The sequence below is a fragment of the Schistocerca gregaria genome, chromosome 5, assembly GCF_023897955.1.
Source record: "Schistocerca gregaria isolate iqSchGreg1 chromosome 5, iqSchGreg1.2, whole genome shotgun sequence".
Classification (NCBI taxonomy): Eukaryota; Metazoa; Arthropoda; class Insecta; order Orthoptera; family Acrididae; genus Schistocerca; species Schistocerca gregaria.
Window position 1 is genome coordinate 481,793,911 of NC_064924.1, and position 14,695 is coordinate 481,808,605.

General features: G+C 36.0%; 1 protein-coding gene across 2 annotated transcripts in view; it reads right to left on the bottom strand.

Annotated features, from left to right (window-relative positions):
- Window positions 1-6,666: 6,666 nt before the first annotated feature.
- Window positions 6,667-14,695, bottom strand: part of LOC126272036 (guanine nucleotide-binding protein G(o) subunit alpha) — a 929,986-nt gene continuing 921,957 nt past the window's right edge. For both annotated transcript variants that reach the window (XM_049974548.1, XM_049974549.1), the window contains exon 8: window positions 6,667-10,869. In XM_049974548.1, the coding sequence (XP_049830505.1) occupies window positions 10,682-10,869 (188 nt within the window). In that variant the 3' untranslated portion in view covers window positions 6,667-10,681. The remainder of the gene's footprint in view (window positions 10,870-14,695) is intronic.

Genomic DNA, 14,695 nt, shown 5'->3' on the forward strand with positions numbered 1-14,695 from the left:
TCTCTACAAATGCTAATTAAATAAGGAACAGATAACAATTCTGTCTCCTGAGAACTTTCCTGGTGTGCATTGCTTAAATCATTTATATGAAAGTGGTGGTATTTAGTTACCTAACATTGTTATCTAAGTTCTGAATCATAATTCTACACAGTGGCCCATAAACAAAATTACTCTTACAGCAGGCAAGTCATCATGCTGTGGATGTTTGCCTGCTACTCACGCGAAGTGAATGAAAGATTTTTACTTTGCTGGTATACAGACAGCTGATAAGTTTTGTGTACAAAGCTCCATAAATGCTTAATTTGAAGTATCAGATAAGAACAGCAGCTAAGTAACATACACAAGGTGAACAAGCTTTTTCTTCAGGGTAGCTGTTTTTCTCCTACACATAAAAGTGGCACACGAAATGTGTTACCAATTGTTTCTTTCACAATTTATCCCGCTGGGATCTCTACAGCAGTACCAGCAGAGCTTGGAAAAACAAATAGTCACAGAATGACGTGTAATTCACGATACTGCCTCTAGGAGACTAGTAAGCAGCAATGGCTGACAATGGAAGACTGACAACACAGCAACCATTGGCAATTCTGTTACTTTTTCATGAAACGAAAAGCCTTGTTGTGACTCAGAGGCGTTTTTGACAACAGTTTAACACACGATGGGTCCATTGCAAGAAGACCATCCACAGGTTGTGCAATAAATTTGCACAGGAAGGAACAGTACTGGAAGCGAAGCGACCTTGGCCTAAGCCTGTTTGCTTGCCGGAGAATACTGAAGCGGTACGAGTTGCTGTACAGAGAAGTCCCACGAAATCATATAGAAAGGCAGCAGTGCAACTGAGAATATCCAGAAGCTCCATTCAAGACATTCTTAAAAGTGTGCTCTATATGTACCTGTGCACAGAAGCTCACTGAAGAACACAAGCAGCAGAGACTACTGTTTGCTCAGTGGGCGGAGGATACGGAAGAAACTCTCAACAATGTTTGGTTTTCAGACGAGACGCATTTTCATTTAGACTGTGTGGTTAACAAACAAAATGTACGCTTTTGGGCCACTGAAAACCCACAAGTGCTTCATGAATGACAACATTATGCTCCCAGGATTACAGCATGGGCAGAAATTTCCAGTCACAGACTTACTGGACCCTTCTTCTTTGAAGAAACTGCGAACAACAAGTGTTATTTGAGCATGCTTCACAATAGCTTCATTCCACAGCTTCTTGCTACTGCCTTGCCCTTCAACATGCAGTGGTTCATGCAAGATGGAGCAAGACCACTTACTGCAAACACTGTGTTGGAGTTTTTACGCGAGCATTTTGACATGCGGATCATGTCACTCAGGTTTCCAGGTCGCTTCAATGATGGACAAAATTGGTCCGCCAATAGTCTAGACCTCAATCCATGTGACTTTTTTCTTTGGGGGTACCCAAAGGAAAAAAAAAAATTCCAAAATGTCCACGTGGTTTAATGGAGCTCAGAAGACTCATTCTTCAAGCTTGCAGTGAAATTACGGAAGACATGTGGCGTAGGGTAATCACTAACTTTAGTGTTTGTTTGAAGGAAGTTAGGAAATGAAATGGTGGACATATTGAGCATGTGCTGAGTTAGAACAAATCTCCATGGACGGCTCTTCATTGTAGTATATGTTCCTTTCAGATTGTATTGACAATAAAGTTTATATTCAAAAACAAAATGGTAACACATTTTGTGCGCCACCCTGTATACAAAGGGACTATAGAAAGTCAAGTTACATGTTATTGTGGCAGGCTAAGTAACATTTATTGAATTGTGCACTACACTTGAAAGTGACATACTTCCATGACACTATTTTTCAACATAGTCACCAAGTCTCTGTAAACAACATGCAAAACATTCTACCAATCATTCACCTTCTCGACAATAGAAATCCAGTTCTTGTTCATGGAGCCATTCAAGAACTGCTATGTGAATATCCTCACCATCAGAAAATTTCTTTCCCCCGATGTTCTTGCTCGATTGCCTGGACATGGATCTCTGTGGCTAATATCGATGGTCTTGCTTCCTTACTAGCATGACCCACATTTGTGCAACCTTCATCAAATTGTTGGTACCATTTCATTACGGCTGGATGTAACATTGAATTTGGTCCATGTAAAATCAGAATTGCATGGTGAACCTGTGTGCAATTTAGAAATTGTCAGTTCCATTTCATTAATGGATGGATGCAACATTGCATTTGGTCCATGTACAACTAGAAGTTTCATTTAGATGTTTTGCCCACAAGAATCACACTGTCCTTTGCACCTCATCTTTGGTATACATTTCCTGTCACCATATCATTTCACTCCCACACTGTCTGATCCACCTGTCATCCATAACACAGCAGAACTGCGGTTGCAATAAAAACAAAACATGTACTCTCTTCTGCTGGTAAACAGTAATTTCCAAATTTATCAGTATAAACAGATTGGTAAACATGCAAAAGTAGCTTTCGGCAACTGCTTCTGCTTGTTAATTTATAACTTGACTCATTCCACATCCCTGAAGGTTCTCCTTCACAATGGGATTTATGAAACATAGTAAGTGCATGAACGAACAAATGACTGATTGAATGAACAATAAGTGTTATTGTGTGCCACAACTGTGACAACTGTTAATTTCTCAGTTGTAAACAATGGACCCACATCACATTATCTTCAAGACAAGTATGACCATAGTGAATGTAGCTGCTGTATTCATGGCCAATAAAACAGAAAGAGCAAACACCAACTAAACATTCCCAAACTAGGGGTGAAAAAAAAGTGGAATTCAATTGACATCAACACTATCTCTGTGTCCAGCTAAAATGGTAGAGAACTGCTCACTTCTAAGCTGGGAGGTTCCAGTCTACTCTCTGTTGCACTCTGCTTACCACTGTTTTTGTTCTATCTTTATTTTCATCTCAGGCCCTCATTATATCACTTTCATTTCCACTTTCATTCTGAAACATTTCTGCACTCATCATCATCATCATCATCATCATCATGGACAGTTCCCAGCCTCTGGCCCAGTCTGTGTGGGACATTGGAACGTAGGCCTCTCCATCGTCTTCTGTCTTGCCACCATCTCTCCGCCTTCACCTTGGTCCAATCTTCTCCTTTCTTCCGGATGCATTCCTCTATTCTTTTCAGCCATCTGTCTCTCAGTGTTCCTCTTGGTCTCTTTCCTTCCAGTTTCATCTCGTGTATCTTCCTGGGTATCCTCTTCTCCTCCATTCTCTCAATGTGTCCATACCATTTCAGTCTTGATTTCTCTGTCTCCTCCTGTAATGGTTCCACCTTCATTAACTCTCTGATCCTCTCATTTCTTAATCTGTCTATCTTTGTCACTCCAATACTGTTTCATCTCACTAGCTTGTACTTTGTTTCTCTCTCTTCATTTCATAACCCAGGTTTCTGATGCATATGTCAGTATCAGGACATAGTATGACCGGTATATAACCTTTTTACTGATTTGGGGTACATCCTTGCTCCATATCAGGCTTTTGACACTCTTCCAAAATGCTTCTGCATCTCTCCTCCGCTCGTTTATTTCTCTGTTGTTTTTTCAATCTTCCTGTATCAGGCTGACGGAAAAAATTACAGAGAAATAAACGAGTGGGGGAGAAAAACATTTCTGCACTCATAAACTTCATAAAGTTGTGTCATTGCTATTTGAGCCTCTACACTTTTCTATAAGTGACATTTCTTCATTTCTTGTGATTTTATTAGCAAGTCTGGACTGAAAAGTATGGTAGTGATGTCGAAATGGTTGAAGAGAGAAGGAATCTGTCAAGGAAAAGATAGAAACAGGTGCTTGTGTATCAAGGTCAAATTACAAGGATGCAAATGGAAATTTACGGTACTGAATTTGAAGGTTTATGGTAGCATTACAGAATACACAAAGAATAATTCAATTGGTCCTAACTTCTTAACTTAAAGTAAGTAAGGACAACCATATTTTCTTTAAGTTTCATTCTTATATTTACTTTAGAATAGCGTGAGTGAGAGAAAGAGAGAGAGAGAGAGAGAGAGAGAGAGAGAGAGAGAGAGAGGAAGAGGGTGAGGTGGCAGATGCCACACTGTGTATAAATTTGATTGATGACAGATTCAGTTAAAATTAAAATGCACAATCAATTTGCAAGTGCACCACATAATTTTCCAGTCCAAATTTCTTGGGAGAAAAAATAAAATACTGTTGTTTGTTCAGCTCAATGTGACTGTTTTACCTTGGCAAACCAAACTGTTCATAGTTGTAGCTCATGTGGATATCTGCAGATTATGCTGTAACAAAACCCTTTGTCCACAGTCAATTTAAAGAGACCGATTACCCTCCTACCAGGAGGTGATAATAAAATGCACTTGGCTGACTGGCCAGGTGTAAGCTTTTTAATTGGATGTTGCTTTGGTAACTTTCTTGTACCTAACATACCCCACTTGTCCAGCTGGGGTAAGGGGACCTACAGCTCAGCATGGAATCTGAACCATGTGTCTTTCCTGGTTACTCCTCACACTGCTGACAGGTGGAGCTTAGATTAAAGGCAAATTGAAAATTTTCGTGATCTGGCTGGGATTCGATGCCATGACCTCTCACTTTCCAAGCACGTGGTTTACTGATACACCACCAAGCTTGACTACAAGGTGGTTACTTGTGAACATACCTCTCCCATCCTTCCAGCAGGAAGTGCACAGCCACGTCACATACCCTATTTGATACCAAAGCATGAGTCAGAACCATGCAAAGCCTAAGCCCCAAGGTGCAAACACTGCATACACTAGAAAAAAAGTTAAGATAAAACTAGGAAGTTTCTGAAAGTGAAGATAATGTTATAACATAATGAATAAATTACATTCCTTCTTTTATAAACTTCCTCTTTTCAACAACTTGCAATGTTTAATTCTGATAAAAAAGTGTTGTAATCTCTGAGTTAACAAAGAAGATACCAGAGCCAGTTTAATACTGATTCAGATGCATCTAATGGGTATACTGCAGACTCATGTAATCTAATGTAGTGGTACTTAAAATTGTGTGAGATATGGTTTAAAATCAAAATGGATATGATCACCCAAACCAATTAAATGCTCAGATTTAGTATTAAATACTGCTACATTAAAGCTACATTGATAATATTGATACATGGTTGAAATTATTCAGATAACTGCTGATAGAACAGTGTTTCCTGTAGGTATTCTGGTCTTTTTTCCCACTTAATGTCCACTGAAATTGGTGAAAATACAATTCAAGTAAGCCATATGCTCTGGCTGCTACTGTTGTATAATCCAGATTGCTCATTCTGTATGTGTGCAAAACTTCCCTCTTGCTGAAAATACTTTATGTAATCTTTAACCTGTGGCTCTGAGTGTTTAATAAAGAAGCTTTTATAGTGGAATAGTCATCAAAATAATAAAACATCAACCATTACAATGGAACCACACGTTTGCTGAATCAAAAATTCATTGAATTTTACAATAGTATGTTAAAATTGCCACAACTTTTTGGAAATATGGAAAAATAATGATTATATTCATTTATCAATGAAATTATTTTAATTTTGTTATTGGCCTGCCATAATTCATCATACTTCTAATGAGGTCCAGCAGCACAGAACTGTACACAACATTGTTACCTGATGGTAATTTTATGCTTGGATGCCATTTCAAACAAACCTGCAGTGTGCTTAATGCTTGTGGATGGTTCTATTAAATCAACAACGGAAACCCATTTTACTCTTTCAGCTTTTATTCATATGCTACCCCACGAAGCATGTACTCATAAATGTACTTTACACAAACTGAATTTTATTAAAAAGTGTGTAGCAAAAATCTATTTTCTGTATGGTGTTCTGTTACATATGTGCCATGAGATCATGTTACAGACTAAACTCTCATATCTGCTCCCAACTTAGATGGAATCAGAATACAAATGAGTGGAAACAGTGACTAATTTTAAATAATTTTGCACTGCAGGAACAGTGTTCCACTTTCAGACACTCATTTTCTAGAGAATACCAAACCATTAAAAAAACATTCCATCAAACATGTTGCACCCAGATCAACACTTTTTCTCTGAACATACTATGAGTTTTCCACAAGACATGTTCAGTAAATGATGAAAGCTATTCATACTTACTGTCACTGAAAAATTAAAGTGGGTGAATATTGAAAATAGTGTCTTCTTTCTATCAGTGAGTAGAATTCTTACAAGGCAAATTAAAATTATTGCAAATCAGAACTATATTAAATGTTAAATTTATTAACTAAATATTTCTTAAGATTATTAATCCAGTAATCATTTAGAACATACATACCTATAAATACATCTTATATGCACCAGTATTATATGATGTCATAAACAAATTAAAATGAAACCTGAAATCCATATCCTTCATTTTATAAAATATAACTCTGTAGATAAAACAATAGAATATGGACACAAATTTCCACTGAATGAATATTTTCTGTTCTGTCATGTATGTGTAATCACTGACCAAAAATAGAGTCTATTAATCACTTCAAATTAAACATAACTCTCATGAACTACCTCACCATTTATACATCTTTTTTTATTTCATTTCCACTTAGATGTGTCTCATGTTTCCTAGCAAAAACTGACAAACACCTATCTTCACACAATTCAAATGTAAATTCTTGAGTTTGTATGAAGGACTGAGAAAATATTCTTTCACAGAAATCATATAGGTGCTTTTAGAAAAACATAAACACAAAAAATATAAAAAGAAGTAACTGGGTCACAAAAAAGTTAAGCCAAACATAAAAATAAGAACTTCCAACTAAAAAGAAATGACTGAGAACAGTAAGTGCAGAAAACAATGGTGAATAGGAAACTATGCGGGATTAAGTGTCATTATTTGCCACATAATTTGAACTAATTTCAGAATATTGGTTGTGCTTCATATGCATGATAACAGGGTCATCTGTATTGAAGAACACTATTTTGGTGCATGATGAACAGGAGGATGTGCCAGCAGCAAGAAATATGATGAAGAAATGTTGAACAGTAGAGAAAAGCCATTGGAATCATGATCACTTAGTTATGCAAGAATTTCTGTATTGTCACAAGATCTAAACTATGTATTATTTTTATTCTCATCAAAATGAATAAATGGAACCTGCAAATACAAACACCTGCTGTCACAATGATCATCTTTAATGCTGACAGAAGCATTTTCAGTCCACTTTTTGGGACTTATAACTACAAAGATACTACCATTTCTTTGTCCAGTAAATCAAAAGTGTCCATCATGTACAAAGTTCTGGTCTACAAGATTATAACATGCAAACAATAACAGGCACCAGCATTCCACATCATAATGCAGACTGCAGGCAATGATGAATGAAAGATGTTACAAAAGAAATTTCACTCTATGAAATGTCAGTAAACATAACAACATCTGCAACCAGTACAAAATTAACTGCTTCTCTGATTTCTTGTTAAATCTGCAGGAAGCTCATGAAATTATAAATTTCATTTGGTTTTTAATTTAGTCTTTGGTACAACACAAAACTACAGCAAAATGACTAACCATAAATGAAGAAGCAAACAATTGTGACAATGAAGAAATTTATGAAAGGTGATATCCATGGAAATAATTATCTACGATTATTACATTCCTTTTCTGAATCTGAACTCATGTTTCACTCCTCTTCCATTTACAATATGGAAACATATTTGGCAATTAATATAGAATTTCTTCTAAGTTTTTAGAAAAAAACTGCACAAACTTTTCTGTAATGTGCAATAAACTGGCAGGCATGACAAACCTCATTTAAAATATGGATGGGATGATGTATTGTGGCAGTCACACAGCAAATGTCTCACACAATTATTTTTGGTAATTCACAAATATGATTTCTGGATATGACACTATGTGTTAGATGCTGCCTTAAAACTGAAATGGTTAGAAGAGTAAAGCAAATAACGTTAATGCCAACAACAAAATTTAGAGAAGAGAAACATGATTTTGTTTTATTTTGCACTTCAAGGGTGATTCAAAGCATCTTGTGATGTTAAGAACAAATGAACAAATATTTAGCAAGTGAATGATATATCATAAATGGTGAATGAATGATAATGGCAATAAAAATGAAATACCAAGAAACTATACATAATCACAGACATGATGATCCTTGGGAAGGTGTATATATTTATATATATTTATATCTTACTCAAAATGCATTTCATATTTCATAATACACACATTTCTAAGGGTGGTCCCATTCCCACCTTCATCAAACAAGACAGAAAGGTACACATAAACAGTCCACTGATCCAATGTCCACTGATTCACTGACAATGTCAATGTGGTAACCTACCACAATATTAAGAACATATTAGGTCCTGAAATATACTGGAGAAAAACATTGACAACCAAACTCCATTTTTGTTGATTGGTGGCAGTTTCCACTGTCAATCATGTTGTGAGACCTGAGCTGGTAAATGTGGCCTCTGATATGTAATGGCCAATCCCGGAGATTTGCAATGTTTTGTTGCCCAGTTTCTATGGAAAGAGCTCACTCTGAGAACAATTCTACATCAAACTGCTTCTTATTCTTCACAGAGAAACACACAAATCCTCTAGCTTTAATAAATTTATATGTATGTGAGCCTACTAGTTGAACATGAACATATTACCATAGTAATAATTATTTTCAATAATATTATTTATTGTTATTTATTATTTATCCCAACTAAGCAACAATGTTATAACTGCATTTACCATTATATACAGTATTCCACAGTATTACTTAATAATATTTGGTATATGTGATCAAATCAAGATATCAAATTTCTTTTTGTACGACCCAAAAAATTTGACTTTCAAAGAGATTTATGATTCCCTCCCCCCTTTTAATCAGCAGTGCACACAGTACCACATATTGCACATAGTTGAAATTCACATTAACAGCACAATTATGGGACTCAGCAGATATATTGTAGGCACTTCTCTGTTACAGTAGCATCAATCACAAATTTTAAGATCCACATGAAAGCATAATTTTTCATGCTGGTCATATAACAATTCTTTTGTTTTTTTTATTTTGGTTGTAAAATAAATACAAAAAATGATTATCTTCCTTTGATCACAATGAAGCAAATATTTTTCCACACTGATCAGGAATACTTCTGTATATAATATTTAGTCTGTTTATTTAAAAATTCGACTGTACAGGGCCATGGGATGAAGACACATTTTAGCGAATGAGAAATTGCCAACGCACAAAGCAGAAGTTCTTACGAAACACTGATTCTTTTGTCCACTTTGGACTACACAATTCACCCATCTCTACTCTCACTTTTCGCCAAGTAACAGGTGATGACAATATCACACAGGAATTAGTAAACAAATAAATTATGGAAGCTTCACGAAGAAACAATTTGCAAAAAATTGAGAAATAAAATCATAAGGTGAATTCAACACTACTGACTAGATTCACAATAACAAATGACTTAGGTATTCATAAAAGTTACACAATACACAAATGTTCCCTATTTCTGCTGTTTGCTTGTGAAATGTGCAACAGAATGTAATAGGATCTGCACTTGACTACCTCTGGGAATGTCTTGACTAGGTCTGCTACTATAAATGCAAGTAACACTTGGACAAAGGTCTCCAAGGTTCACTCTTCAGCACCTGTGCTTCCTTTTCAATTTCTTTATGTATATACCATATATATATTAGTAATATTCAAATGTGTGTGTGTATGTGTGTGTGTATTTGTGTCCGTGTGCATATATCATCTCTATTTATACTTTAGAAATCATTCATTTTCAACACTTACATAATAAAATAAATGAAAAAGTTATAAATAACAAATTAAGTCTATAGACAGAACTACACAGTACCTATACTGACTCATCAGCACATTTCCAAAAGCTAAAATATCTCAGTATCAAGTGAGTCATATCATTTCTTATTTGCCAACAAAGTTGTATTTCCAAAATTTACATCCAACTTAGTTATGGGAAAGCATTTAACATTACGGAATTGATTTCCCTCCTGTGTGTCTTATTCCTAAACAGTTATCAGCAGTGATGTTTCGTCATCATATGTGTAGTCCTAATAACTTCTGTACACATCATTACAACTTCAGATAACATTTAATTTTTCCACAGAAAAATGCAAGTATTTTTCTTCATGGAGAGGATACTTAGGAAAGCGGACTGTGCAACACCTGAAGCAGCTCAAGTTGTGTGCAGCCAGTAAGGCAAGGCAAATATAAAAACAATATGATGCACTTATGTGCTAAAACTTAAACAAGTATGTACTACTCATTTACAAAATGTGTGATAATAGATTTAAATGAACACGTGTTGGCACTTTGATGTCCCTGCGATCGACCCAATTGTTATTTTTTTGTTTGTTTTCATATTTTCTGGTGTGATAAATAAGAGTTGATGAGCAATAATGAAAAAGAGACTAACATGCACTACAGTAGATAATGTAAAACAAGATATTGGTGGAGCGAGTTTACATTAAAACATTTATACTTTTAAATGTACAATTCATCCTCTCTTGCTTTTAGAAGTGTCGTCTCTGTGATAAGGAATAGCCTCCTGTCTGTTGCCGGGCGGAGTGTCTCTACGATCACCCACCACATATTAACAAACACAATGGAACAGAAACGGAATGCACACATCGTCTGCAGTGTAGATGACAGTGCCGCTCAGTAAAGGCCACACCCGCGGAGATTGTTAGCGATGATGACATCGGTGACTGCGTCAAACACGAACTGAATGTTGTTGGTGTCAGTGGCACATGTCATGTGGCAGTAGATTTCTTTTGTGGTGGATTTGTTTTTCGCCTCAAATTGAGCTTGGATGTAAGCTGCTGCTTCACCGTACTCCTGTGCTCCTGAAACATATTCACGAGAACCAGAGTGAAGAATTGGATTCATATTACTTATATCAAAATCTAATACTTGTGATGAGTAATTATCATAACAAGTTTAACTCAAAATGTGAATTTTAGTATCTGGCAGACAAATGTTAATTCTGTAATAAGTTTTGCAAAACGGTAGCTGAAATCAATCTAGCAGAGGTCCAAACAAGGTGAAAATAAAAAGGAATTGTAATGTTCTCTTAATTACTTTCTTACATTGGTACACCTTATCCATTTATTTATCATCAATAGCAAATAAAACACTCAAGTGCAAAAATAATTTCTTAATTATTAAATGTAATTTACATACATTAACTTCAAAATGTGAGGCATTGACAGAATCTATCACTATATTAAATGTAGGGTGTAGGGCACAATTTCTTATTATATGCCCCATTAGCTCACTGTATTGTTATATGTGCACTTTATTGCTTTGAGACATTTATTTTCCGAAACACTGAAAATTTTATATACAATTACTGCAAATTGCTTGTACAAGTTGTGATTTTTGTGTTCTTAGTCATTAGTTGTCTGTCTTGTCCTGGCACTGCTTACCAGTGTCATGTTGATATACTTGTCATCTTATTTTGTGAGAAATTAGGATGATACTTTTTTTTTAATGTACCAGTAAGATAAGTAAAGTTTATGACTGTACACAACTTACATTTCTGAGATAGAGGACAAAAATCAACATGAGTTGAGATGGGATGAGGCAACACTAAATATGAGTTCAACAGTGGGAGGTCTCCACACAGAAAACTCAAGTGGGTGTAGAGGGAATGGAGAAAAACTCAAAAGGAATTGTAAGAGTAAATTGTTATGTCTCAATGTTTATTGAATCACTAGATTGGAAGTTAAGAACATTTAAATCATATGAGCATGTGGTTAGTAGAGACCAATTCCCTAATTTCAGAGAAGTGAAATTATTTTTATAGAAAGTTTAAAGAAGTTCAGGTAGAAGCTAATCAAAATTTTGTGGGAAGGAGTACTGTAAGAGAAGTGGGAGGGAGTACTGTAAGAGAAGCTGCAGCAGATGATGCCCATCACTAATTCACATGGGAATAACAAATGTAAATTAAATTCGGTCACAAAAAAAGTTAGCATGTCTCAGAAGTACATGGGGGGGGGGGGGGGGGGGAGAAGAAGGATGCAAGATTAGTTTCAATGTCCTGTCGACATCAAGGTCGTAAATGACGGAGCACTAGCTCATATCGTTTCAAGGATGGAGATGAAAATTGGTTGTGTCCTTTCAAAGGAACCATTCCAGCATTTGCCTGGAGTGACTTATGGAAATAATGGAAAAGCTAAACCTGGATGGTTGGTTGTGGATTTGACAGTTGTCCTCACGAAAGTAAGTCTACTGTGCTATGTTGCTTGATGTACAAAATGCAGTAAATGCTAATGAGCAAAAGATGAATGATAGTGTAAAAGAATCAAAAATTGTACTTGTCAGGTTTATAAGATCTGTGCACAAATTAATGCTGCACAAAACTGCAAGATTAAGGTGATATTACAGGAAGTCATTATGATGTAAGATTAAAGTAATAAACATAGGTCACCAAATTATGAGGCACATAAATGAAGCAAAAAGTATGGAAACAAAGGTTTCAAATCTGTGATAGAGGAATTAAAATTGTGTGTGTCAGGGAATGCACAGCAGCAATTTCATGTATAATATAAAACCAGACATAAATTACAAGGTTCCCAGATCAAACCACAGGCTGACAAAATTTTGCATATGACTAAATAGATAATTAATTAGATGTAGATGTGATTCAGAAAGTTTTAATGTTTCATGTTAATAGAAACTACTGAAAATAATGATGAAATTGCCAGATAAACTCATATAAGAAGTAACATTGGTGCCAGAATTTGCTTATGGAAATAGCTATAGGTCAAGAACAGGTTTTGATTGAGTTGGAGGTCATAGCACATATGTACAGTTGTGTAGCTATGTTTGTGGTACTTGGAAAAAGTTGTAAGTTCTGATTGATAGTGGAAATACAGGGTGAGCACACTCTTGCTCTGATTATAAATATTTATAACAGGATAACTTTTTGACATAAGAAGTTACATTTGATGCCATTACATAGGTTGGTGTTACTAGATGTTGTGACCATTAGATGGTGCTAGTTCTCCACAACTTTGATGCGGCCTGTTAGGTCACGTTAGTTGCTGGCGAAATGGCATCGAAGCAGGAGAAAGTGCAATGTGTGCTTTGGTTTCATGAAACGAAATCACCCATCAGTGTTCAGCATAAACTTTGGGCTTCTTATGGATGCAGCCCTCCTGACGTTAAATCAATAAAGCGATGGTATGCAATGTTTAACGAAACAGGCAGTGTTGAAGATCATTCTCAAAGTGGCAGGCCTCGTGCGAGTGATGCAACTGTTGATCATGTTCAGCAATCGTTTCGGTGGAGTCCATCTAAATCAACTTATCAAGCATCACATGAACTTCAAATACCGCAAGCAAGTGTGATGAAGATTCTTCATGAAAGGCTTAGGTTGCATGCTTACAAAGTGCAAAGAGTGCAGGCCTTGCTAACGAATGATTTGCTGACACATGCTGAATTGGCAACTGAGACTTTCAACAGGATTGATTGCAGTAATGATTACTTAAATTGCATATGCTTTATCGATGAATCCGCCTTTCATGTCAGTGGAATGGTAAATAGGCATAACGTCTGTATACGAGGTCCAGAGTCTTCACATGCTACTGTACAATTACAGTGAGACAGCAAAAAAGTGAATTTTAGGTGTGGCCTCATGCATAACAAGGTTTATGGACCATTTTTATTTGCAGAAAAATCTATTGCCGCTAACATTTACTTAGACGTTTTGTAACACAGTTAGAAAAATATCAACCATGGATAATTTTCCAGGAAGATGGAGCACCTCTGCACTGGGCTTTGATAGTGCGTAATTTCTTGGATGAAACATTTCCAGATCAGTGGATTGGAAGGAACCGTCCGACACCCTGGCCACCCCGCTCTCCACCCTTGACTTTTTCTTCTGGGGCTATATCAAGGACAGAGTCTTCGTCACACCAGTTGCTGACATGGACAAACTGAAGGCTAGGATACAATAGGATACCAACTGCTGTGGGTACTGTGACAGAACACATGTTACGAAACACTTGGTGGGAAGTGGTATACTGCGTCGACATTCTCCAAGGTACCAAGGAGCACATGTCGAAGTTTATTAACGTAAGTGGTCCTAAAAAAAGACTTTGTGCTTACCCTGTATATGAAAAACAAAAATGGTGATAAGTTAAAAAAGATAATAGTTGCAGTCTATTTAAAAATGCAATAAAAACTGTAAATGAATGAGGCAAATTAATATCATGGGAAAATTTTACTGCTAAGAGATGTTGCCCGTTTTTAAAAGATTAAAAATTACAAACACATTCTTTCAGAAAAAGGGACATTCATAAATTTACAGAGTCAGCAAGGGGATACAAGTCTACCATAGATCGTATAGTAATCAATAACAAACTAGAGGGGATAGTAAGAAGGACCAAACTTTTTAGAGGATACAATGTGAGGTCTGGTCATTTTATAGTAATATTCCTAGTAGACATATTCACAATATGGAAGCAGAATAGGAAGATACCCAAAGAAAAAACAAATGAAGTTTACAGAGTACACTGATGGGAAAAAATCACATCTAGGAGGAGTTGTGTAACACAAATGAAAGTTTGTAGACATGTTTCCACTTCTGAAAGATGATCTCTACTAAATTTTCATGTCAGTTGCATAAGAGTTACACTAGTACTGCCACTATGAGGATGCATATCA